Here is a 24772-nt window from a genome sequence, read left to right as displayed (position 1 = left end):
GTTATACAAGATTTAAAGGTACAGTATTCTGAGGTACCTGGGTGGCACAGCTGGTTATGTCAGACTCTTGGTTTCAGCTCAGGTCATGATCTCAGGGTCGTGAGATCGAGCCCCATGTCAGGCTCTGTGCTCGCTCAGTGCAGAGTCTGTGTGAGATTCTCTCTCCCTCTCCCTTTCCCTCTGCCCTTCCCTGTGCACTTGCACTCTCTCTCTCTCTCACACAAACAGATAAATAAAATCCATCTTAAAAAATTAAAATGAAGGTATAGTAGTCTACATCCAGAACCCATGCTAGTAACCACTTATCTATGCCATTTCTACATAAGTATAACCACAATTAGGATGATTTCCCCAGAACAGGGCCAGACTACATTGGTCAGCACAGTCTCCCACGCAGTGACTGCTCCTTCTCACTCAGAAGTATTCCATTATTTGTACAACAAATTATATGGTCATCCTACTGAGGGCTGGATGAAAGAAGAGGACACTGAGCTCCTGACGAAAATCTACAGAGCTCTAAATGATCTAGCCTACAACCACCCTCCCAATCTAAATCTCATCATTTTCTTTCCCTTGTTCCTATTTCAACCATATTTAACACCTTCTCTTAGTCCCTCTAATAAACCTTTCCTCAAGATCTTTACAGGTACTGGGGAGGTAACAGAAAAGCCATCACAGTCTCTGACGTCACCTCCTCCCCCAGCGACTAGTTCCTTCATTCAGCTGAAATATAAACTTCTCAAAGGAGTGAGGAACTCATTGTTCTCCACCTCAGAACTCCATTTGTTTTGTTCATAGTAGATACCATAACTTGTGATTTTTTTATGTTATTTCCTTGTATGTGTCTATCTCCCCCATTAGAATGTAAGTTCAACAAAGTTAGGGATTACCTATGCCTATTTTATTCTCCATTATATCCTCAGTGTCAAATACAATGCCAGCACTGGCAATTAAAATAGATACTAAATATTTGGTGAATGAATTAATATCTCTGAAAAAGAATTTTTTATTTGATCACTGGCCAAGCTATTAACTTGCAGTTTTAAGAAAAATACAACAGTAAATTTCTAGTTATCTCTCATCAAGTATTGTCCGCATTTAGAATCAGTACTTATATTGATGAAAATAAGATAAACCAAAGGAACGCTCATGTCCTCCCCAGAGAAGATATGTAAGAACCATCATATTTTACAGATTAGAAACTGTATAAAATGCTACCAAATCCTAGAAGAATCATACAATGCTGTACCTTTTTAATAGAGAGACTTTTCTTCCTAACAAATCTTAGGTAAGAATTTTATTTGAATGCACTTGAACAAATCACTCAGAAAAAGGTCTAGCATGAAACAATAAAGATATATACTCCAAATCATGCATCTTTGGCTATGATACAGTTACTGATACCATCTAGACCTCACACTGTAAACTACAATCAAAACGGCAAAACATATGAAGCAACAGTTTTCAGGCTTGGTAAATTAGGCAGCACAAGACTATAATCCCTGAGAGAAGAAAAACTCACCAAGTCAACCCCCATAATTGCCCAGACACTCTGCTTGAAGGCAATATCCGAACCAGCACACAAGTGGATCATATAAGCTAAGTACAGTGGTCCTGCTGAACTGAGAAGGCAGAGAACAGTGTTCAAGACAAATGAGGCCACTGGATTATGCTGGGCAGGAAACAGGAATATCAGGAGCTATGCAAAAGGTCTCTAGAAGTACCATGTGAGTCCTTTGCCAAGGGCTGAACTATCCAAAGAGAAGTACCCAAAGTTTATCAGGGAACAGGTGTTGATACAAAACAGAGACACTGGAGGTTAAATAACATTAGAAGAACAATCAATTTCTAGCCAAACAAGAATGGGGAAACCTTGCTCTTTCCTAGGCATTCAGGTGAGACAGCTTAGGAGAAAGAACCATGCTAAAGCAAGAGGTACTCCAGCACTACCTAACAATGCCTAGTAATGCCAATCCCTAAAAGAGCAAAAGGGGAGCAGAGTTTGGAGGTTCAGTCCTACCAGTTAAAAGGACTTGGGAAACAACTTGGTCTTTTCGCACAAAGTATAAAATTCAGTGTGCACAAGTTAAGGTTGATCATCAGGTAATTGGACAGATTATTAGAATGAAAATCAACACATCAACAAAAAATAACAAACTAACAAAAAATCTCTATCCTATATCTGTAAGGACCAGTACATATTTTAAAAATTACTTATTGGGCCACGTGGGTGCCTCAGTTGATTAAGTGTCTGCCTTCGGCTCAGGTCATGATCCTAGAGTCCTGGGATGGAGCACCACATTGGGCTCCCTGCTTGGCAGGGAGCCTGCTTCTCCCTCTCCCCCTGCCACTGCCCCTCCTTGTGCTCCCTCTGTCAAATAAATAAATGCTGAAAAAAAAATAGGCATTTAAAAAATGAGTAAATAAAAGTAAAAATTACTTAATAGGCACAAAAGGGAAGTATGAATCATCATCAAGAAAAAAGGAGTCAATAGAAAACCCCCAAAACACTGAACTAACAAATACTTTAAATATCTCTTACAAATATGTTCGAACTGAAGGAAAATAAGTTAAAGAAAAAAAGGAAAAAGTAGCCACAATGAGTGAATAGAGGAAAATATCAACAGAGATATACAAACTGTAAAAAAGAAACCAGAATTTCTTTAACTGAAAAACAACAAAAATGAAAAATTCATTAGAAGGTCTTAATAAAGAATGGAGACAGAAGAGAAGTCTGTGAACCTGAAGACAAATCAATCTAAAGAATAAGGAGAAAAACGAAAAAATGAAAATGAAAGAGAGACTCCAGGGCTTGAAAAGCAATTAAACAGTATAAAAATACTATATATAAATAGACTAAATAGAAATATAATAGACTAAACACTCCAACTCATAGGCAGAAATTATCAGAATTGATTAAAAAAGCAAAACTTAATCTCATATATTTTAAATATTAAGACCAAATAGATTGAAAATAAAAGGACAGAAAAAGATGTACCACACAAACAGCAAGGATAAGAAAACTGGCAGAGCAATGTTAGTAACAGATAAAGAAGACTTCAAAGCAAAGAAAAAGGGGGTTAAATTCAGATAAAAGGAGTATAATTCAAAATTCTAAACATGTATGCATCTAATAAATGAGCTTTTGTTCATGAAACAAAAAATGACAGAACTAAAAATAGACAGACAAATCCATAATTTTATTTGGAAATTTTAACATCCCCTCTCAGTGTTTAATCTCAGTGTTTAATATAATAAGTAATCAAAATATCACTATGGATATAAAAAAAAATATGGCCCCAAAGAAAAACTGGCTAATCAAGTCATAATTACAAATGTTAATATATTCGTAAGTTACATAACTTCTCATTTTAAGATATTTTACATTTAAAACTTCAAGTATTTTGATATGTCTTAATTTTACATAAAAAGAATTCTATATGCAAAGGGTCAAAGTTATGAGGAGGGTCACAGATTATATCTATCTTCTATATTAAATTACAAAACTGGAATAACAATTCCTTTTATTTATAGACATTATAGAACACGAAAATAAACACACGTGAAAACAGTTGGAAAATATGAATGGTGGGCAGGGGATTAGGAGATAAAGGATCCTCATCAGAAACGAGAAATCCCTTCCACAACAGATAGACCAGATTTTTAATTGATTTGTATCAAATTAGCAAATTAGCTCCAAACAAATGCTCATTCCAGCTGTTAAATGTTATAAAAAAATGTTTAAAATATTATTAGAAAGAGATTGCTAAGGTACTACTTCTATATTTTTGCCACTCTTCAAATCTTCATTTATTCTAAGAACAAATCAGATTTTTCCTAGTTTCATCAGAAAAGCAATCCATAAAACACTAAGAGACAGTCAATTACTTTACACTGTAATATTATTTATCCTTGACTCATATCATGGCAAGTTCTAAAAATTCTGTAAAGCACAACTATGAACAGAAAGATGTTTGTCAGCTGATAGAAAATAGTAAAATACTTTTTTTTTTTTTTTTTTTTTTTTGAGAGAGAGAGAGCGTGACTGGAGGAGGGGAGAGGGAGAAAGAAAATCTCGAAGCAGGCTCCACACCCAGCACAGAGCCTGACATGGGCCTTGAACTCATGACCCTGAGCCAAAATCAAAAGTCAGATGCTTAACCAACTGAGCTACCCAGGCACCCCTATTTTTAATCTTTTATATCTGAATTAACTAAAATAAAAATAAACCTAAAATAAAAAGACCATTCAAATACACAAAAAGTCATACAGGATAAATATAAATCTTTGAACATGAGAAACATGCTTGTTCACTTTTCTTCTGCTGATTCTTTATGCAACATTACTCTCTCTCTATGCTTCCATAGCACTTACAACAATCTAATATTATAATTAGTTATATATATATATCTGCTTCATAAGCTCCTTTAGGCAGAGTATAAATTTTCATTTGTGGGACTGCCTTGTGGTTGGCAAAATGCTGAATATCCAATTCAACAAATTCAACAAAATTATAGCTATGTCTATATGAGGGAATAAAATTTTTAATAAATAAAGACTATTTTGCCTAGATGCTCTACTTAATGAAGCCCAAATTTCATGTAAACTATTGGGATAGGACACTTAACTGGCTCCTAATACAAGAGTCAGGAACCCCCAACTTGTAGTCTTTGACCTGATCTATAGAACAAACATTAAGAGGCAATAGCTGTATTCATGCCAAATATCTACCTCATACTTTTAAAATTCATTAGCACTAGTATTACAAAGTACTACAATAAAGCGCTGTGACTTTAGAAAAGCTGGTTTCCATTGATCTTCCTTCCGAGGATGTCTCTTTCTGAATGATTCTATTATAATCTCCCTCAGCATCTCTGTACACTCCCCTTTGTTCCTCCTCCTCTATTCAATATGGATGGAGAAACAGTCAGATACAGGAGCTATTCATTACTACACTGTACAGAGTACTGCTTAAAAGCACGGATTTAGATATCAACAAACCTTTGCAAATATCCTATTTATGAATTACGGGGCCAACTTACTTAACCCCGCTAAGTTTCAGGACCTCATCTATGTCAGAATCTCACAGAACTGCTGCAAGGATAAAATGAGACTATGAATATAAATACTTAGCACACAGAATGTACTCAATGAAAGTGTTAGCTAATACCACCATAGACAAATAGAACTTAATTCATTCTATCACGAACCTTTATATGTGTTTCCCCTATGTCACCAGGCTAAGTACGTGACAGACAAAAAAAAGTTGCTCCTATTCTCTAAATGATATTCCCTCCCCCATATATATAAAACACAAAAAAAGGGTCAAAGAGCTAAGAATGGTTTTATTTCAAATGACAGAATTCTGGGTGATTTCTCTGTTCTTACATTTGCTTATTTGTATTTTCTATAGCAAATATGTATTTCCTAAAAAAAACTTTTTAAAATAGGTGAAACAACCCTAATGTAGCTAGAGATAAGACTTGCTTGGAAAATCCTAAAATAGACCTAGATTTCATAGAACACTGGTGGACAAAAAACTTTCAAAAAATTATTCTAACCAAAATGTCCTATTTGAGATTTTCAAAATTAGCTTTTAATTTCAAAAATTACAATTGATTATTTTTATAAGATCCAGTTTGACGGACTAAAGCAGTTAGTGTGTGCTGCTAAGGTTTTCACTAAAAATGTCTGGTTGTGGCAGCCAAGACTGAATGAGGGAATACAGGAATTACAAAAGCATGGAAGGAAGGAGATAATTCTTGCAACTCAGAAATAACTTTGTAACCAGTAAAGAGCCTATTTTACTCCAAAAAAGGAATTAAAAATTTGAGTTGACATGACAAGTGTTAGAAAATCATTTCCCCTATACTCTTTCCTTCTGGTTGACTCTACTTTAAAAGCTTAATTTAAACCAATTAAATTAAAAGCAAACGGGGGCGGGGGGCAGGGGAAGATCCTTATCTCATATCTGCCTCAAGTCCTGTCACAGAGCCATATCTCCTTAGCATACGGGATCCCAGAAAGCATCTGAGCCCAGGGATCACAAGGAATCACAATCAATTCACTTGAATGAAAAGTTTCTGTTTCAGGTTCGTATTGTACAAGATATAAAAAGACAAGAAAAATCCAATCACGGATATGATCTGACCACACACATACATCATTTACCAATGTCTACAGTTGGAACTGACAAATCACTAGAGTGAGGGCTCTCCCTTTCTCCTTGCAGCTCTACAAATACTCCTCCTAAACTTTTCACTTAGCTGAGGATAATCTCCTCAGATCTGCCCAACTATTTTCAGATAAGCAGCTACGAACCCCTGATGGAAATGCCAAAAGCTTTCTAAAGACATGGCTCCTACTCTCAAAAAATTTACAATATAAAAGGATTCAAAGAAATACACACATAAACTACAGTACAAGGCATAATATGGTAAATTACATAAAATCATTAAATTAAAACATGCAGAGGAAAGATCACACTCAGATAATGGGTACAAAGGAGAGGAACAGGAAAAAGTTTTCTTTTAAAATGAACAGAGAGAACAATGAATTCTGGTACACTGAAAAGAAATTTTAAAAAAAAAGAATAAAAAAAATGAACAGAGAGAAAGAAAGTGAAACATGATTGAAGAAACAGACAAGAAAACAAAGAGCATGCTCTGAAATAAGCAGCCTGCTCAGTATGAATAGCATAAAAGATAAAATTGGTGACATCTTTAAAAAGGGCTTAGGGGCGCCTGGGTGGCTCGGTGGGTTAAGGTGGGTTAAAGCCTCTGCCTTCGGCTCAGGTCATGATCCCAGGGTCCTGGGATTGAGCCCCACATCAGGCTCTCTGCTTGGCAGGGAGCCTGCTTCCCTTCCTCTCTGCCTGCCTCTCTGCCTACTTATGATCTCTGTCTGTCAAATAAATAAATAGTATCTTAAAAAAAAAAAAAAGGGCCTAGAAGGCCAGGATGAAGACTTCGTGCTTCATTTAGTAGTTAAGGGAGCCATGAATTGCAAATGAAAGATACAATGAATATATTTTAAAAAGTTCAAATCGGCAGCAGTTTCTATTAGGCAGATAGATCTGTACTTCCTGTCCTTTATATATACTAAGATAGAGACAGGTGGGGAAATAAGGAAAACAGAAAACACGTTAGAAAAGCCCCTAGTTAATTCTACTATATACCCATACCCAAAATGGGAGAGTATCAATACATGAAAATACAAGAATATGAAGTATGGGGAAAACAGTCAGTGAAACAGTAAATGTAGGTCCACCTGAGAGTAGATGGCATGAATTAAAGATTAAACAAGCACGGTTTTGATAGTTTCTCCATCAGCACCTGCCAATCCAAAATCAACAGTCCAATGGTGAAACATTGTTAGCAGAAGTGGAAAACAAAGTAAAATACAAAGGAGATGCTCAATACCCGAATGGGAAGAAAAGGGTATCTTGGATGACAGTGGTGACAGTGAACACCAAAAAAATAGACTGGAGAACTGTTATGAACAGGATTTACTGAAAAATTAAATTTAAGAAATGAATAAAAGAGAAATCAATGATTTCTAATTTTTTGGCATGAGCAACAGGGGTGATAGTGGAGCCATTTATTTATTAAGATGTTTTACAAATTTATGGGTAAGTTAGAGAAGGAATCAAACATTCTAATTTCACATATTTTAGATGTTACACATCTTAATGGAAATGCCAAATAAGCCATCATGAATATGAGTTTAGAGAGCAAACTAGAAAATTCTGAGCAGCAACTATGAATCTGAACCTTGACATCATGTAGAATATATTTAAAGTCACAGGAATAGTAGAGTGCACCTTAGGAGAGAATGCAGATCAAAGAAACAAGAGCCTAGCCTTTGGAACTATGATATTTATGATATGATATGTAGAAGTCAGATGGAGAATGAACCACTAAGGAAACTAAGAAAGAAGAACCAAAAACATAGGAAAGAGTGGTGTTTCAAGAAAAGAAGAAGAACTGAATACTAGTAAGAGGCAGAGTAAGAGGAGAATGAAACCCCAGGAAGACAATAAGGTAACATACAAAGTCTGTATTCATTGGCGCAGAAAAATTATTATGACCATACAACAAAGAAAATCAACTATGGAGTCCTCTATCTGGATTCAAGTCCCTGTTCAACCACTTAGTAGTTCTGTGAACTTTTGGCAGGTTGTTCATCCTATCTATCTGAACTTGCCCATCTGTCAAATGGGCATGACAGTAATAATGTCTATCTAAAGGAGTGCTGTGAAGACTGATTACTACATAGAAGTTGCTTAGAAGCCTGCCTATAATATTGTAACTGCTCTAAAGTGTGTTATTACTTAATGTTACATTAAAAAACCCACAAATTACAAAACCACTATATAATATGATCCCTTAATACACAGAAGACACTCATACATTACACATACCTTTAGAAGTCAGAAAACTATACATCAAAGTAATAAAAGTAGTGGAACAATCAGGGATTTTAAAAAGTGTAATGATGGCTTACTTTCTTATTCTACTATGAACATATCTGTTGTATAAATAAAATAACTTTTATCTTTAAGGGAGAATAATCGGCATTGATGCAATTTTTGTAACTCCTAGAAAGAAAATAATTACAATTAAAATATAAATGTCCACTTAAAATAAATTGACCTTAGTTTTGTTAACAGTTCCCAAATGTTTCCAATTATCAAAGTACTAAAAGGATACCAAAAGGCTAGTTACCTTTATGCTTGACAATGAAATAAAGACATGAGAAAAGGATATTTCCATACTTTATTCTACCCAATTCTAAGCAAGTTACACCTCTAACAGTGAGAATGCATTCATATATTAATTTCTTTAGTTTTACATAAAACAATCACCAGGAAATGTAATGAGCATTTTTTTCTTTTCTTTCCTTCCTTCCTTTCTTTTTTTTCTTTTTTTTTTTTTTTTTTAAGTAGGTTCCTCACCCAGCATGAAGCCCAACCCAGGGCTTGAACTCATGACCCTGACAAGACCTGAGCTGAGATTAAGAGTCAGACACCTAACTGAGCCACCGAGGTGCCCCTAATGAACGCTCTTATTAAGAAAAAAAGAGTAGGCAACATCACAAAACCAACTAAAGATAAGGTCCTCAAACTCCAAAATAAGAAGATATAACTTCAAAAACGAAAATGCTAAAAATATTTCCACTATTAGCCACAAAATCTTTTTTTTTATACGTCTCCCCCAAACTAAGAATCATAATTAGGTAATTTCTAAGACATTCTGCACTACGTTTTAGATAGTTAACTTAGAACTCTATTTTTAGAACCTATACCACAATTTCTTTTTGAAACTTTAATAGCAGGCAGCTCAAAATAAAAGCTCCATGAATGCAGGTAACTTGTCTGAGTAGTTTACCTATACAATACACTGTTAATGCTTATAATGGTACCAGACATTAAACAAACATTTGCTAATCAATTAACCAAAGGAATACTGAAGAACAATGTATATTCTATTAATAGAGATCAAGACTAAATATCTACCTTAAGAAGACATTTGCAAGGCTAGAATTTGTAACTTTGTTTTTCAAAGAAAAGATTATGTGCAAGGTAAGTAAATAAACATAAAAAATGAACAAAGTATGCATGCATATCTGTTCAAAAAAGTAATCTCACTGAAAAGTTCATCCCAACATACATACACACTATTACGGGATGACTGTGCTACATGCGTCACACTACCCCCGGCCCCTGTTACATTATAAAACCCTAACCTCAGTACCTCAGAATGTGACTTTATTTGGAGACAGGGACATCAAAGGGGTGATTAAGTTAACATGAGGCTATTAGGTGACTGGTGTGCTTCTAAGAACAGGCAATTAGGACACACAGAGTGACACACCAGGCACATACAAGCACAGAGGAAAGACCGAGTCAGGACACAACAGAAGGTGGCCACCCACAGGCCAAGGAGAGAGGCCTCAGGAGAAACGAAACCTGCCAACACCTTGATGTTGAAACTGTAGCCTCCAGAACTAAGAGAAAATAAATTTCTGTTGGTTAAGCCACAGCTGGTGATATTTTGTTATGGTTGCTCTAGTGAACCAACACATATAAATATATATAAAAGTCAGAGCGAGACTTATGATTATTTATTTAAAATTAAAACATTTAAATTCAAAAACGCACAGAAACTGACAAGAGTGACAACAGATAATATTTACTTAATATCTATAATGTGCCAGATCCCAGTAAGTACCACACAAGCATAGTCTAATTTAATCCTCACAAAAAAATCTTAAGTTCTATTATTAATGCTACTCCTAGATAAGGAAATTAAAGTTTTGATGACAAGAAATCTATATACAGTAGAATGGAAACAGAAGTAGTTGACTTTGACTATTCTTCCAAAGTACCGCTCTTAATCAATATACTATACTGAATAATATTATTTTCCTTAAAAATGAGATGTGATAAATAATCCAAAAAGTAGAATCCAAAAACAAAAGTGATATCAGATAAAATCATCCATGTCAGACTCTTCATGATATAAAAACATAAATGTACATCACCTCTGTAGATAGGGAAAAAGGACAATAAGCCAAACAATTTTGCCCTCCTTGAATTATAAAACTTTTCAATCTGTAAGAAAATGCCTTTTTCAGGAGAGGAAATCTACACCCAAATAAATTTAACGACTTGGCACTTTCCTAACTGCTGACATTTTCACATGCTATTTCTTCTGTTTTTTGACTCCTGCCCAGCTCCCTCTTTTTCATGTGACTAACTCCTCCTATACATCATAACTCCAATGTCATTTTCTTACAGTGAGGCTTTCCTAACACCCACACCTGAATTAAGCACAACCCTCCATTTTTCTCTCACAGCATCCAGATCTTTTCCTTCACAGTATTTATCATAATTTGAAAAATACTTTACTTGTTTAAAGTAAAACTCCTCCGCAAAACTACCACTTGCAGAAAAATCGAAGCTAGGCTATTATATCTTTAAGAGGCTAGCACAGCCCCTGAAATATAACAGATCCTAATTAAATATTCATTGATGGATGGATAAATGAACCATTTTATGTGTGAAAATGAACTGCTAACATTTACTAAGCACTTACTGTATTCCAAGAACTGTTCCAAATTTAATTACATTTAATTCTCCCAGTAACTCTATGGGGTATAATTGTTACTGTTATCTTCATTTAACAGATAAGAAACTGAGGCACAGAGTGATTAAGTAACTTGTCTGCACTGACAGCTCGTCAAAGAGTTAGAATCCAACTGCAGGTAGTCTGACTCTAGCTCTTAAACACTGTGGTATAGCTGCTGTGACATACCAAAGTTACTTTCACAACAAGAATATTCTTTTAGAAACTGACTGGTGAGGGCACCTGGGTGGCTCAGTTGTTAAGCGTTTGCCTTTGGCTCAGGTCATGATCCCAGGGTCCTGGGACTGAGCCCTGTATCAATCTCCCTGCTCAGCAGGAAGCCTGCTTCTCCCTCTCCCACTCTCCCTGCTTGTGTTAACTCTCTGTCTCTCTTGGTCAAATAAATACAATCTTTAAAAAGAAAAAAAAAAAAAGGAAACTGACTGGTGGGCCCTCTGTGATAATGTATTTTTAACTTGACCAAAAAAGTATTTCACAAGCAAAGACAAATCTGCACCTATGTAAAACTTTCTTCAGATGACTAGAAAAACATAATCATAAAGATGTGCCAAATATGGAACACTGCCTACAGATCTGTCAAACCAATTTATGTACAACATACAAAGCAACTTTAAAAGACTGGAAGAACTCGGGACTTTTCCTTTTTAATCTCATCCTTCTTTTTAAAAGTCCCACCAAGAGTGCTATGAAATATGTAAGCCTGATGATTCATAGACCTGTACCCCTGGGGCAAATAATACCTTATATGTTAATTTAAAATTTTTTTAATTAAAAAATATATATATAGTGTTTTATTCCCTAAAAAAAAAATAAAAAGTCCCCACCAATAGAACCAAGAGGTAAAGCCAAAACACACATGCTCCAAGTTCTTGTTGTCAGGTCATCAGACTAAAGCAATGTTAAAATATTTTTCATTTTTAAAAACATGTGACTTTGTTTCTGCATGTTTTGTGGACAAAATAAAATTCTGAGTGGAAAATTAACAATAACAGAAGCCTTTTCTTTTCCTTTCTTGAATGTACTGAAGTTGAATGATCAAATTCACCTAAAACAGAGCAATTGACTACACTGCCATAAAAACATGACAAGTCAGGATCTGTCATATTTCCTTCCAAAAACAGAACTCCAAATTCTAGTCTTTCCTCTTTATCTACACTGAATCCTCAGTATGAAGAAACAATGTATTTACTCTACATACTTGTAGTATGAATCTTTGTATCAAATGGGCTATAGTAACAGTGGTGAACACTTAAGGAACACTATAACTAGGCTTATTTATTTTTTAAGAAATAACTCTTTGAGTTAGACCAGGGTAGAAGTAGGATTCGATTACTTTATATTTTCCCTATCTTACAAGACCTCCCATAACTCAAAATCTAGTCTCTGACCCTTGCCCCATGGGAATTCTAACAGCCAAAGCTTCACCACTTTCACTGACTAAAAACAAAACAAACAAAAACCACATTACTTTCAAAGGCAGCCCACTCCTCAAATCTCCATGTTAACTTCTCAATTCCCTCCACCACACCTCAAATGGCATTGTTGCAAATCCCTGAGCATTTCATCCCTTGAGTACTCTCTATCGATGTGCCCTTTAAAACAGGGTAACAGAGCATCTAGAATGAATAAATGATGCAGTATGGCCCAATCATCTCAAAACAGAAAAAACCTGTATCAAAACAATCCAAACTTTCTTTAGTATTTTGGGCAGCCACACCACCAATGACTCTTGCTTGGTTTACATTCAAGGAAAATTGTTCTTTAATTCATAATTACTGTTAAGGAATCTACTTCTTAGGGCACCTGGGTGGCTCAGTGGGTTAAAGCCTCTGCCTTCAGCGCAGGTCATGGTTTCAGGGTCCTGGGATCGAGCCCCACATCGGGCTCTCTGCTCAGCAGGGAGCCTGCTTCCTCCTCTCTCTCTGCCTGCCTGGCTGCCTACTTGTGATCTCTGTCTGTCAAATAAATAAATAAAATCTTTAAAAAAAAAAAAAGGAATCTACTCCTTGAGTTCTTCACATCTAAGTACAGGTTTTTATTCTGGTTAAATTTCACTTCTTCTATCTGGCCAACGACCTTCCCAACTTCTGGATTTTGGCTTCTCATCTGAAAGCATTCTCATGCTTCAGTTTTAACTCATTAGTAAAATTATTCAACATGTCACCATTGCCTCCATACAATAAATGCCTCATTAATAAAACCCTGAAGAGAAGAAGAGAGAACAAACAGATCCCTGGGGATCTCTGTCCAAGGCACCACTTATGCCTTCCTCAGCCTCCTTAGAATACAGCTATTAGTTATAAAGCTGCCTATTCATATCTTTATTCATTGACATTTTTCCATATCCTCTTAAGTATATCAGACTTTTTCTTTTTTTTTTAAGATTTTGTTTATTTACTTGACAGACAGAGATCACAAGTAGGCAGAGAGGCAGGCAGAGAGAGAGGAAGGGAAGCAGGCTCCCTGCTGAGCAGAGAGCCTGATGCGGGGCTCAATCCCAGGACTCTGGGATCATGACCTAATAACCCAAAGGCAGAGGCTTTAACCCACTGAGCCACCCAGACGCCCCTAACAGACTTTTTCAAATATCTAACAGATGTATATCACACCTATTACGCTACCCTGATCTACAAGTTCAATAAACCTATTAAAGAAAGAAGAAATGAAAGAGATGACAAAGATAAGTTAGTCTGTCATGACTTGTTCCCAGAGAAGCCGTGCGGACACACAGTGAGCAGTTCTTTTCTCAAGCTCCATCAAAAAGAACAGAACACTGTTGGAGTGAAAAAGAGAATCTGACCCCATAATTTGACCAAAGACAATAATTTGTAAGCATAAAAAAACGGAGTTTCATTCTCAAGTGATGAAAACAGGAATATTATTACAGTTCCTAATTAATATGTAAGTGCAATATTGATTACAAACATTTATAATATTTCCAGTTGGTACCACTTTTGCCTGCAAAGATAAATTTCATACTAAAATGTCTTGGTTGGGGGCACCTTTGTTGGGTGGCTGAGTCATTAAGTGTCTGCCTTTGACTCAGATTAGGGTCCTGGGATCAAGCGTCGCATGGGCTCCCTGCTCTGCGGGGAGACTGCTTCTCCCTCTCCCACTCCCACTCCCCCTGCTTGTGTCCCCTCTCTCACTGTCACTCTCTCTATCTGTCAAATAAATAAATAAAATCTTAAAAAAAAAATGTCTTTGTTGGGTTTTTAATATATCTAAATAAATCTCAGCTAATTAAACAAAAATGTTATTAGTCTTAACATATTAAATAAAAACAACAGTTCTTATGGAATATTAGCTGCTAGTAGGTAATGTGTGAAATCAAGCTGGCCTAATATATTCTAAATCTCAGGGTTTCAGAGCTGGAAGAGACCCAGTGTTTACCGTTTACCAGTGCCTCCTTTTATAGATGAAGACACTCAGGTTCTCTGAGATGGAATAACTTGACCGAGCTCACAAAACTAATTCTGGCATGGCCGGGCATAAAAACAAGATCTACTCAGAGGCTACTGATATCGCACAAAACCCCGCTTTAAAAATAAAATAACAGAACAGAACAACACATTCTTACCAGCTGCACTTCACCAAAAGCACCCCTTCCAATAACTTTCACAACATCATAGTCTTCTGCCTTCATCTGTAGCCCTCTGATTTTCTTCACAATTTTCTCATCTGTAATTAAAAGATCATATTTATAAGCAATACTTTTAAATAATTACTATATTTGTAAGCAGATTTTTAGTTCAAGAAACTGTATTTAGTTTTTAGCTAAATCTGTCAGTTTTCAAAGGTTACTATTTTAAAATGTAAGATCCATACTAACTTTACATCAAAGAACCAAAACTCTACAGTTTATTAACACATATAAAACAAACATTACTAACTACCAAAAAGCAGCAGTGAAGCTATTTCATTTCTGACTCTGGTGCTTGACAAGATGACAGCTAAACGGTGATGACCCACACAGTCCTAGAGCGCACTGTGAATCATGGCAAAGAGCTGCTATGACATTACCTGCAAGGCTAATCTTAGTAATAAACTTCAGTAGCCTACTTCTTTGAAAGGTAGTAATCACATATGATAGATACAGTAACCACTCAAGATTGTTTAATTATGAAAACAGCCCAGTCTCTGACAATTCCAACTTAAAAAGCTCACTGTGTTGCTTACTAAATACTGAATTATTTTTGAGAATCTATCCTTAGAATTCGACTTCATTTATACCTTCACTGCAACATCAATACTGGCAAATATTAAGTTACTGCATATACAACAATAATTGTTATCACATTATCTTTCATTAGCTAGACTGAAATGTCTACATTTATACAAACATAAAGCTCATTAAGTCTCCTGGGTAATGTAAACCTAAGTCTTAATATTGTTAATATTAATTTAAAAGTGCTCTTTGAACTGCCATAAATAACCTATCCTGAAATCATTAGTCTTAATAATTTATACAAAATCTTGAACTTTACCTACTTTACAAACTGCAACTAGTTCTGCAGTTTTGCTTTGAAAATAAAAAATTCTCGTAATTTAAACAAACCAAATAGCAAACTAAAAAATATTTAAGGTTAACAATGTATAAACTGTAATATAAATCTCATCAACAGTATAGTGATAGGATCAAATATAAAGTTTACTCACATCTATTTAAAAAATTATCTATATTCTTGTTTTTCCTCAAGGCAGGAAAATCCAAATCAAGGACCAAGGAATTTAAGCCATCCTGTTTAACAGAAAATAGAAAAGGAAAAAGAAAGTTGTTACAATTTCCAAGTATTAAAAAAAGTCTTAAAATTTTGTTATAAGCTATTCTTGCTATCAATCCATTTTGATATGAAATTGCCCAGTGGCTCCGTGTCTAATAGCCCTAACTTGTTTGCTAACTTCTGCTAGAAAATATTATGAATGATCCTATCATGTTTTCCTTTGTTATTTTAGCCAATAGAAAAATGTCATTTATGTACGTAGGTCTTTATTTGTTTATTTATTTGGAGAGGTGGGGAGGGGCAGAAGAAGAGGGACAGAGAATCTTAAGCAGACTTCACACCCAGCACGGAGTCAGAGGCCAAGCTCAATCTCACAACTTGAGATCATGACCTGAGCCAAAATCAGAAGTCAAGAATGTTTAACCAAAGACTGAGTTACCCATGTGCCCCTAGAAAAATGTCATTTTTGGGACGCCTGGGTGGCTCAGTTGGTTAAGCAGCTGCCTTCGGCTCAGGTCATGATCCCAGCGTCCTGGGATCGGGTCCCACATCGGGCTCCTTGCTCCGCGGGGAGCCTGCTTCTCCCTCTGCCACTCTGTCTGCCTGTGCTCACTCTCTCTCTCTCTCTGACAAATAAATAAATAAAATCTTTAAAAAAAAATGTCATTTTAAAATATGCATCCCCTGGGGTGCCTGGCTGGCTCAGTTGGTAGACTATATGACTCTCGATCTCAGGGTTATGGGTTTGAGCCCCACACAGGGTGTAAAGATTACTTAAATATAAAAATCTTAAAAAGAAAATATGTATCCTCTATTATTTTTGCTAGTCAGATGTCTTCCTCTCTCTCTTCAAATGTCCAGGAAAATTTCACCAAGCTTCTGACTTTAACGAATACAGACTAAAGAAAATAATCCCATTTACAATGCATCAAAAAGAAAAAAAACGCCTAGGAATAAATTTAACCAAGATGAAAGACCTGCACACTGGAAAATCTAAGATAGTCATGAAAGAAACTGAAGAAACAAATAAATGGAAAGATATTCTCTACTTAAGGATTAAAAGAGTTAACATTGTTAAAATGTTCATACCAGCCAACCAATCTGCAGAATCAAAGCAATACCTATCAAAATACCAATGGCATATTTCAGAGAACTATAACAAATAACTGTAAAATTTGTTGGAATCACAAAAGGTACCAAAGAGGCAAAGCAATCTTGAGAAAGAAGAACAAAGCTGGAGACATCATGCACTCAGATTTCAAACTATACTACAAAGCTATAGTAATCAAAACAGTATGGTATTGGTACAAAAACAGACACACAGAGCAAAAGAACAGATTGAAAGCCCAGAAATAAACTAACACATATATGGATACTTAATCTCTGACAAAGGAGGAAGAATCTATAATGGAGAAAGGACAGTATCTTCAATAAGCAGTGTTGGGAAAACAAGGTAGCTACATGCAAAGTAATGAAACTAGACCACTATCTTACACCATACACAAAAATTACCTCAAAATGGATTAAAGACTTGAATGTAAGACCGAAAACCATAAAATTCCTAGAAGAAAATACAGGTGGTAAGCTTCTTAACATAGGTCTTAGTAACATCTTTGTGTATCTAACTCCATAGACAAGGAATGAAAAACAAAAATAAACAAATGGGACTAGAGCAAACCAAAAAGTTTCTACACACCAAAGAAAACCTACTGAATGGGAGAAGGTCAGCCAACCACATATCTAATAAGGAGTTATTATCCCAAAATAATTAAAGAAATCATTACAACTCAACAACAAAACACCCAAAAACTTGATTTAAAAAATAGGTAGAGGATCTGAAGAAACATTTCTCCAAAGAAGACATACAGATGGCCAACAGGTACATGAAAAGATGAACATCACTAATAATTAGGGAAATGCAAATCATAACCATAATGAGACATCACCTAATACCTATTAGAATAGCTATTATCAAAGACAAGAAATAACATGTCGGAGAGGATGTGGTGAAAAAGGAACCCTCTCACACTGCTGATGGGATTGTAAATTGGCAGAGCCACAATGGAAAACAATATGGAGATTCCTCAAAAAATTAAGAATACAACTACAATGTGAAACAGATATTCCACTTCTGGGTATTGATGTGAAGAATATGAAAACACCTATCTGAAAAGATACATGCACCCTAAGCTAAACTGCACCATTATCTGCAATAGACAAGATATGGAAACAATCAAGTGGCCACCAATAGGTGTACAGATAAAAAAGATAGTATATATACAATAGAATACTACTCAGCCATAAAAATGAATGAAATTTTGCCATTTGCAATGACATGGATGGACTCTGAGGACATTATATTAAGTGAAATAAGTCAGATGGAGAAAGACAAATACCCTATGATTCCACTTACATATGGAATCTTAAAAAAAAATGAACAAATGAACAAAACAGAACAAAAACAAACTTGCAGATACATAGAGCAGACTAGTGGTTACCAGAAGGGAAGGGGCTTGGGGGTGAGCAAAAGTGGTAAAGGGAGCCAACTCTATGGTGATGAATGGTACCTAGACTTGTGGTGGTAATCACTTTGTAGTGCATACAGATGTCAAATTATAAAGCTGTATACCTAAAATTTACATCATAAAAAAAATTCACCCACACTAAGAAAATTCCCATTCACTTGACAAGCATTATTTTTTTTGCCTAATGCACACAAAGAACAGAAAAATCCAACAATAGGGGCACCTCGGTGGCTCAGTTGGTTAAGCCTCTGCCTTTGGCTCAGGTCATGATCTCAGGGCCCTGGGATCATGACCTGAGCTGAAGGCAGAGGCTTTAACCCGCTGAACCACCCAGGCGCCCCCATTTCTAGTCTCTTACACAGGGATTGAAAAAACCCAACAAACCATTATAACTCTATGGAAATTAGGGGTGGTAAGGAAAGCTCTCTGCTCAGCCAGGAGCCTGCTTCCCCCTTCTCTGCCTACGTTGTGATTTCTCTCTCTGTCAAATAAATAAAATCTTTAAAAAAAAAAAATCCAACAATAAATATGACACTAAGTATTCTTCCCCTCAGGGAACTCAGCCTCAAAACTAAATTTCCCTTAAAAACATAAAAATGGGATGATGCATTATTCAGATTTCTATTTTTTAAAGTTTCCTATATTTTTCATACTTTCTACAATAAGCACACATTAAATTTATAATCAAAATAAGAAAAAGTACCTACATATAATTTGCTGGGGGTGAAAAAAATAGTAAGAAAAAAGTCTTTATTCAAAGGATATGCTTGTGAAGGTAACAGTATTTCTAAAACATTATTGCAAATACGGTTTCATCTCCAAGTAACTCTGAAGAGGGCATGAAGAAATATTCTTCATTTTAAAAATAAACTAAGACTTAAATTAAGTGACTTTGACTTTTCCAAGGTCATGCTACTAGGAAATGACATATCAAATACTACCCAACACTAAAGGTCCAATATATATAACTCACCCCCCTAGTCTCAACAACCAGACTAACACTGACCAGAGCCTGGAAGAGAAAATAGGGAGCTTAAAAAGCTGAAGGATTACAAAAAATAAAACAGCAATAAAGATGCCTTTTAGGGATCTGAGTAGGGGAAAATCAGAAATGCAATCTTGATTCTCAAACTGAAAGAAAAAAAACACTAAAAAAATAGTAATAAATATACAATTTCTAGTGAAGTTAAGATTGTTAACTTTCACACTTTGAGATCTCACACATCCCCAAAATTCCCCTCTCTAGGGCAGTCGAACTGCTTTTTAAGGATTCCAGCATTTTAGCACAGTAAGTTATTAAGTACCAAATTATTGCTATATCTCTTTGGTATAATTTTGCTATTTTAGTAAGTTTAAAATGTTAAATCTGAATGACTTATATTTTTAGATTATATCTATAATTAATGACTTTAAATCAAAGAAAGGTACATTTATTTGGAAAGCCTTTTTCTATACCTCCATTAACCTCCACAAGAAGAAAAATTTTAATTGACAAGGCAAAAGCTTCTATTACAAGAATAAGTATCTTCCTCTCATTCAGAGACTTTTCAAATGGAATATCAACACTTCATACAGAATGTTAAAAGTAACTACATTAAAATCTCCATCTACACATTATGAAGAAAAAAATCCTTTGGAAAAAAGAACTAGCTTCACATTAGTAAACGCTACTAGCTTCACATTAGTAAAATTATTAAATCCTCACTTACCCCACATCCTCTCCACAAGTTATCATAAAAAGATGGGATTATATAAAGATTAAACAGTCAAGAAGAAAATCCTGAAATAGTTTATAAATTTTTCCTATAACATCCCCCACCAGCGTAGTCAGAGAGCTTTCTAAGCAGTTCTAACATTACAGCAAGTATTCAACTCATCAATAATTTCATTTTGTAAGCCATTTTTTAAAGATCAAATACTACCTCATTTGTACATTGTTTTATTTTTACATAGTATTTCTGAACGATACTATACTTTAATCTGCTAAAAATTTGTATTTGAAGAAAATGTAGGGGGTAATATATATTTAAAAACTTACATTTACACATGAGGTTTTATATTTATAAATTTTCACATTTGAAATGTATCCTATTTAGTATCACTTATTAAGAAACAAATTATTTATTTTTTTAAGATACCAGTATTTTCAGTACAGAAATTAATACTAAGATCCAGTGGCTGGATTAGCTCAGGAAATAACTGAAAGTCTATCTATGTCTATGACCTTCCTTGTTATGTAGTTTTACATAAACCTTAGGTAGTAAGATTTTTTTTTTTCAGCATCTGTGATTTCAACTCTGATTCTCTTCTTAAAAAGTGCTACTAGCTGAGATAAAGAAATTTTAAAAAGAATTCCAAACGACCAAAACTTCAAAACAATTAAGAAAATTAACACTATTTGTCCCTTTCATCACTTCCAAAAGCATAGAAATCACAGGATAACATTTAAGAGTTTTGCTTTGGTTTGTTTGCCGGGGGGGGGGGGGGCCGCCACCAACTAGGGGGAGGGACAGAGGGAGAGGGAGAGAGAGAGAATGCTAAGCAGGCTCCATGCCCAGCATAGAGCCCAGCATCGGGCTCGGATCTCACAACCCTGAGATCATGACCTGAGTTGAAATCAAGAGTCAGACGCTTAACAGACTGAGCCACCCAGGTGCCCATAAAAGTTTTTTAAAGAGAACATTTAAAAGTGCTATAACAGTGCTCGCTTTGGCAGCACATATACTAAAAGTGCTATAACAAAACAAAACACTACCACCACAATATATTCAAGGACCAGGGCGAAAAATGCTAAATAATGAATAGGAGAAAAAGGCACAAACATCTAGAGGATTTCAGGGCAGGGAATAGTAAAACCAATGACTGAGAATTAAAAGGGCCAAAATATGGTAAAGGGCCAAAACCAGACTGATCACTGGGAAAACACTAGCTGAAATAAAAACCCCAGCCCCTAAAAGAGACTGAAAAAGCCCAAGTTTTATACAAAACTGCCTAACTAGGTATGTCAGATATAGCTGTCAATCGAGTCTTCAAGCTAAGCTCCCAGAGCTTGCCCAGTTACATCTCTAATATCACTGGCTGATAAATGTGAATCAGCTCCAATACTGGACTGTGGTTGTCTATATGATAAAAGTCAGCATCAGAGGAAGGCAAACAGTGCATTATAGTACTGTCTTCCAGAATAAATGGGTACAAACCAACACCCAACTTCTCCCATTATAACTATCATGGTGGAAAATACATACGTAATTTCCTATTTTCCTAACTTTTCCTGAATGAAGAGCCTTTTAAATTTTAATTGTCAAGAAAGAATGAAGTACTGGACTTGTTTTCACTTTCACTATATATTGCTAAATATCTGTTTTTAAAATATCCAAAAAAAAAAAAAATGCATTCCTCTCCTTCACCTCCCAAAAAAGGAAAAAGTCTGGAAAGACTTCACCAACCTGGATTGTCTGAAGTGGTAAGTAAAATGATGGAGACACTATTCTAGGAATTCCAATTGTTAAATGCAGCACAACATAACCCATAGCTGAAAATTGTATAAAATTATGAGTTGTCAGCAAATGGTAATACTTGAAGCTATAAAACTGAGTAAGATCACTAAAGGAGTGAGGACAGACAAGTGAAAAAGGATCAAGGAACTGAGTTCTGGGATATACCAATATTAAGAGATTGAGAAGAAGAGGGGGCGCCTGGGTGGCTCAGTGGGTTAAAGCCTCTGCCTTCGGCTCAGGTCATGATCCCAGGGTCCTGGGATGGAGCCCCGCGTCGGGAATCTCTGCTCAGCAGGGAGCCTGCTTCCCTTCCTCTTTCTCTGCCTGCTTGTGATCTCTGCACAGCATTCTCCCAGTTCCTACCTTTATTTAATATTTTGATTTTTATATTTTGTTCATCATGGTTTTCTCCATTTACTAAGTATTGTGATAAAATATTGTTTATCTTGATTATGGTGGGGTTTTGGCACCCCCTTAAGTTTTGTGCCTATGGCAAGTGCCTCACAGGCCTCAGCCTGGCCCCAGTCCGGGTGCTAAAAGACTGAAATCTCTATGAGACACTCACGAACTACAACATACTTTAATTTTAAAAGAATGTGCAAAGAATCACATAATTGATCTGATTAAAGTTTTAAAAAAAAGAATTAGTAAAAAAATTAAGTGTAGAGTTAATAACAGTATCAACAGTGAGAGTGTCCTATATTGATAATAATACAGACAGCCGGCATAACAGACACTGTGTCAAACACCTTCTATAATATCACCTCATGTAATTCACTGAATTTGCCACACTGACTGTAGAAGTAGGTGTTATTAATATCATATTTTTAACTGAAGAAATTAAGCTTGGAGAACTTAATTTCTCAGAGTTGCAGTTAGAAAATAGCAGGGTTAGAATTGGGTTTAATGCTGCTTCAAGTAATTATTAGTATTTTAAATATTTTACCTAGGTTCTAAATTTTTCCTGCTAAAAATATTAAGTCAATGGGAAGATACGAATCAAAGTACTATTCATAATATGTAGTATATTGTTCAGAAACAAATGAATAAAATTAACATTTTATAACTATATTTTATATAAATTTATATTTATATATTTATATAAATTTATATTTATATATTTATATAAATTTATATTTATATATTTATATTTATTTTTATATAATTTTATAACTATATTTTGGTTTATAAATCAATAATTGTTATCTTTTCTTTTAAAAACAAGGTTCTCCTCCTCAAGGCATATACAGTATTTTACTGCTCCCTGTAGAATAAAAGAGAAAATCAGTAACTTACCTCCCCATTATAAAATTATCAGAATAGTTAATATGTCATCTGGCTGAATCCTATTCCTACTTAATACTGGGATTCAGCTGAAAAACTGCTAGCAGATAAAATCTGAGTTGCTATTCTAATACTGACTATAAACAAACCAGACTTAAAAAATATTTTGCATATCTATAATTTATAAAATTAAGTATCATATATAGACTTTGGGACTCTCCTTCCCCCATCCCCAAAAAACTCCTGCTCATTCAAGGTAACAATTACACAAAGAAAATATTAATACTACTACCAATAGTAATAATAGTAAATAGGGACGTTGGAGATGATAGTGGCCAACAACACAAAGCAAGATTTATTACATCTTTGTGGATTTATGTCTAGACAGAGAGGAAGAGAGACAAGCCACTCTAACAATAGAGCTATTCCAGCATTCTTCAAATTTTGAAAGTAAAACATAAAGTTTTGTTAACTAGTACTTTGTTTACTAAAAGGTAAAACAACTTGGTCACATTTACAGTCAGAGAAAAAGAACAGTCCTCCAAACCTGTTTCCGGCCAGTTGTTTAGGTAATTAAACCAGCAGAATCATCTCTTTCATTTCATAACTAGAAGTTTACCCACCAAGAACCTAAATACAGAAGATCATTTCCACAAGTTGGGAAGTTAGTTAAAATTTCAGTTTCATCTCCAAACAGACCCTATCCATACGATCGAGCAATCACTCAATGAAGGTTAGTTGTTATTATTATTTCCACTATTTTCAATACCACATAAATACATACTTTGCATTTAGGGATTACATAATTCAAAAGATGCAGACTTAAAAGTGTTTTATATTTGACTCTAACATCTAAACCCATCAGCACATCTTTTTTTTTTTTTTTAAGATTTTATTTATTTATTTATTTGAGAGAAAGAGCGAGTAAAAGAAAGCATGAGAGGGGAGAAGGTCAGAGGGAGAAGCAGACTATCCGTGGAGCTAGGGTACGGGACTTGATCCTGGGAACCACGGGATCATGACCTGAGCTGAAGGCAGTACGCTTAACCACCTGAGCCACGCAGACGCCCCCTATCAGCACATCTTTGATTCTAACAGGTAGAACCAAAGACAGTTCCATTACTAATTTAATGCCATAACTCTTTTAATTCTTGAAGGTTCATTTTCAACATCTGTATAAGACAATATCTAAATCACAGGGCTAGTCTGACAACCAACCAAGTATGTTTATGAAGCCAAATGAAACAAGGGTTAAGTCTGAAAAGTACTAGTCACTGTATCTATTTTTGTTATGAATGCACATATATGGTAATCAATTTAACAAACTCTTTTTATTCCCAAGTAGTTTTCAATCTTATTTCAACTTTTTACAGCTTGAAATTTTATTTCAGCCGATTAAAATCTGGGAAAGATTACCTACAACATGTGTTAAGAACAATATTATTTCTAATAGCGAGAAATTCAAAGCAACCTAAAAATCTGGAAAAGAAAAACTACAATTTTACTAAATAAGGCAATCATTAAAAATGATGCCTACAAAGACTATATAAAAAGTAATACAAAATATTTATGTAAAGGGATGCATGGGTGGC

General features: G+C 35.1%; 1 protein-coding gene across 1 annotated transcript in view; it reads right to left on the bottom strand.

Annotated features, from left to right (window-relative positions):
* The window catches only part of ROCK2 (Rho associated coiled-coil containing protein kinase 2), a 138395-nt gene that overhangs the window by 62336 nt on the left and 51287 nt on the right, over window positions 1–24772 (bottom strand). Inside the window, exons 2-3 of the mRNA XM_080814160.1 lie at window positions 15810–15891; window positions 14731–14831 (exon numbers count right to left, since the gene is read on the bottom strand). Coding sequence (XP_080670286.1) covers window positions 14731–14831; window positions 15810–15891 — 183 coding nt within the window. The remainder of the gene's footprint in view (window positions 1–14730; window positions 14832–15809; window positions 15892–24772) is intronic.

This window comes from Martes martes, assembly GCF_963455335.1.
Source record: "Martes martes genome assembly, chromosome: 9".
NCBI lineage: Eukaryota > Metazoa > Chordata > Mammalia > Carnivora > Mustelidae > Martes > Martes martes.
This window is presented reverse-complemented; position numbering and strand designations above follow the sequence as displayed.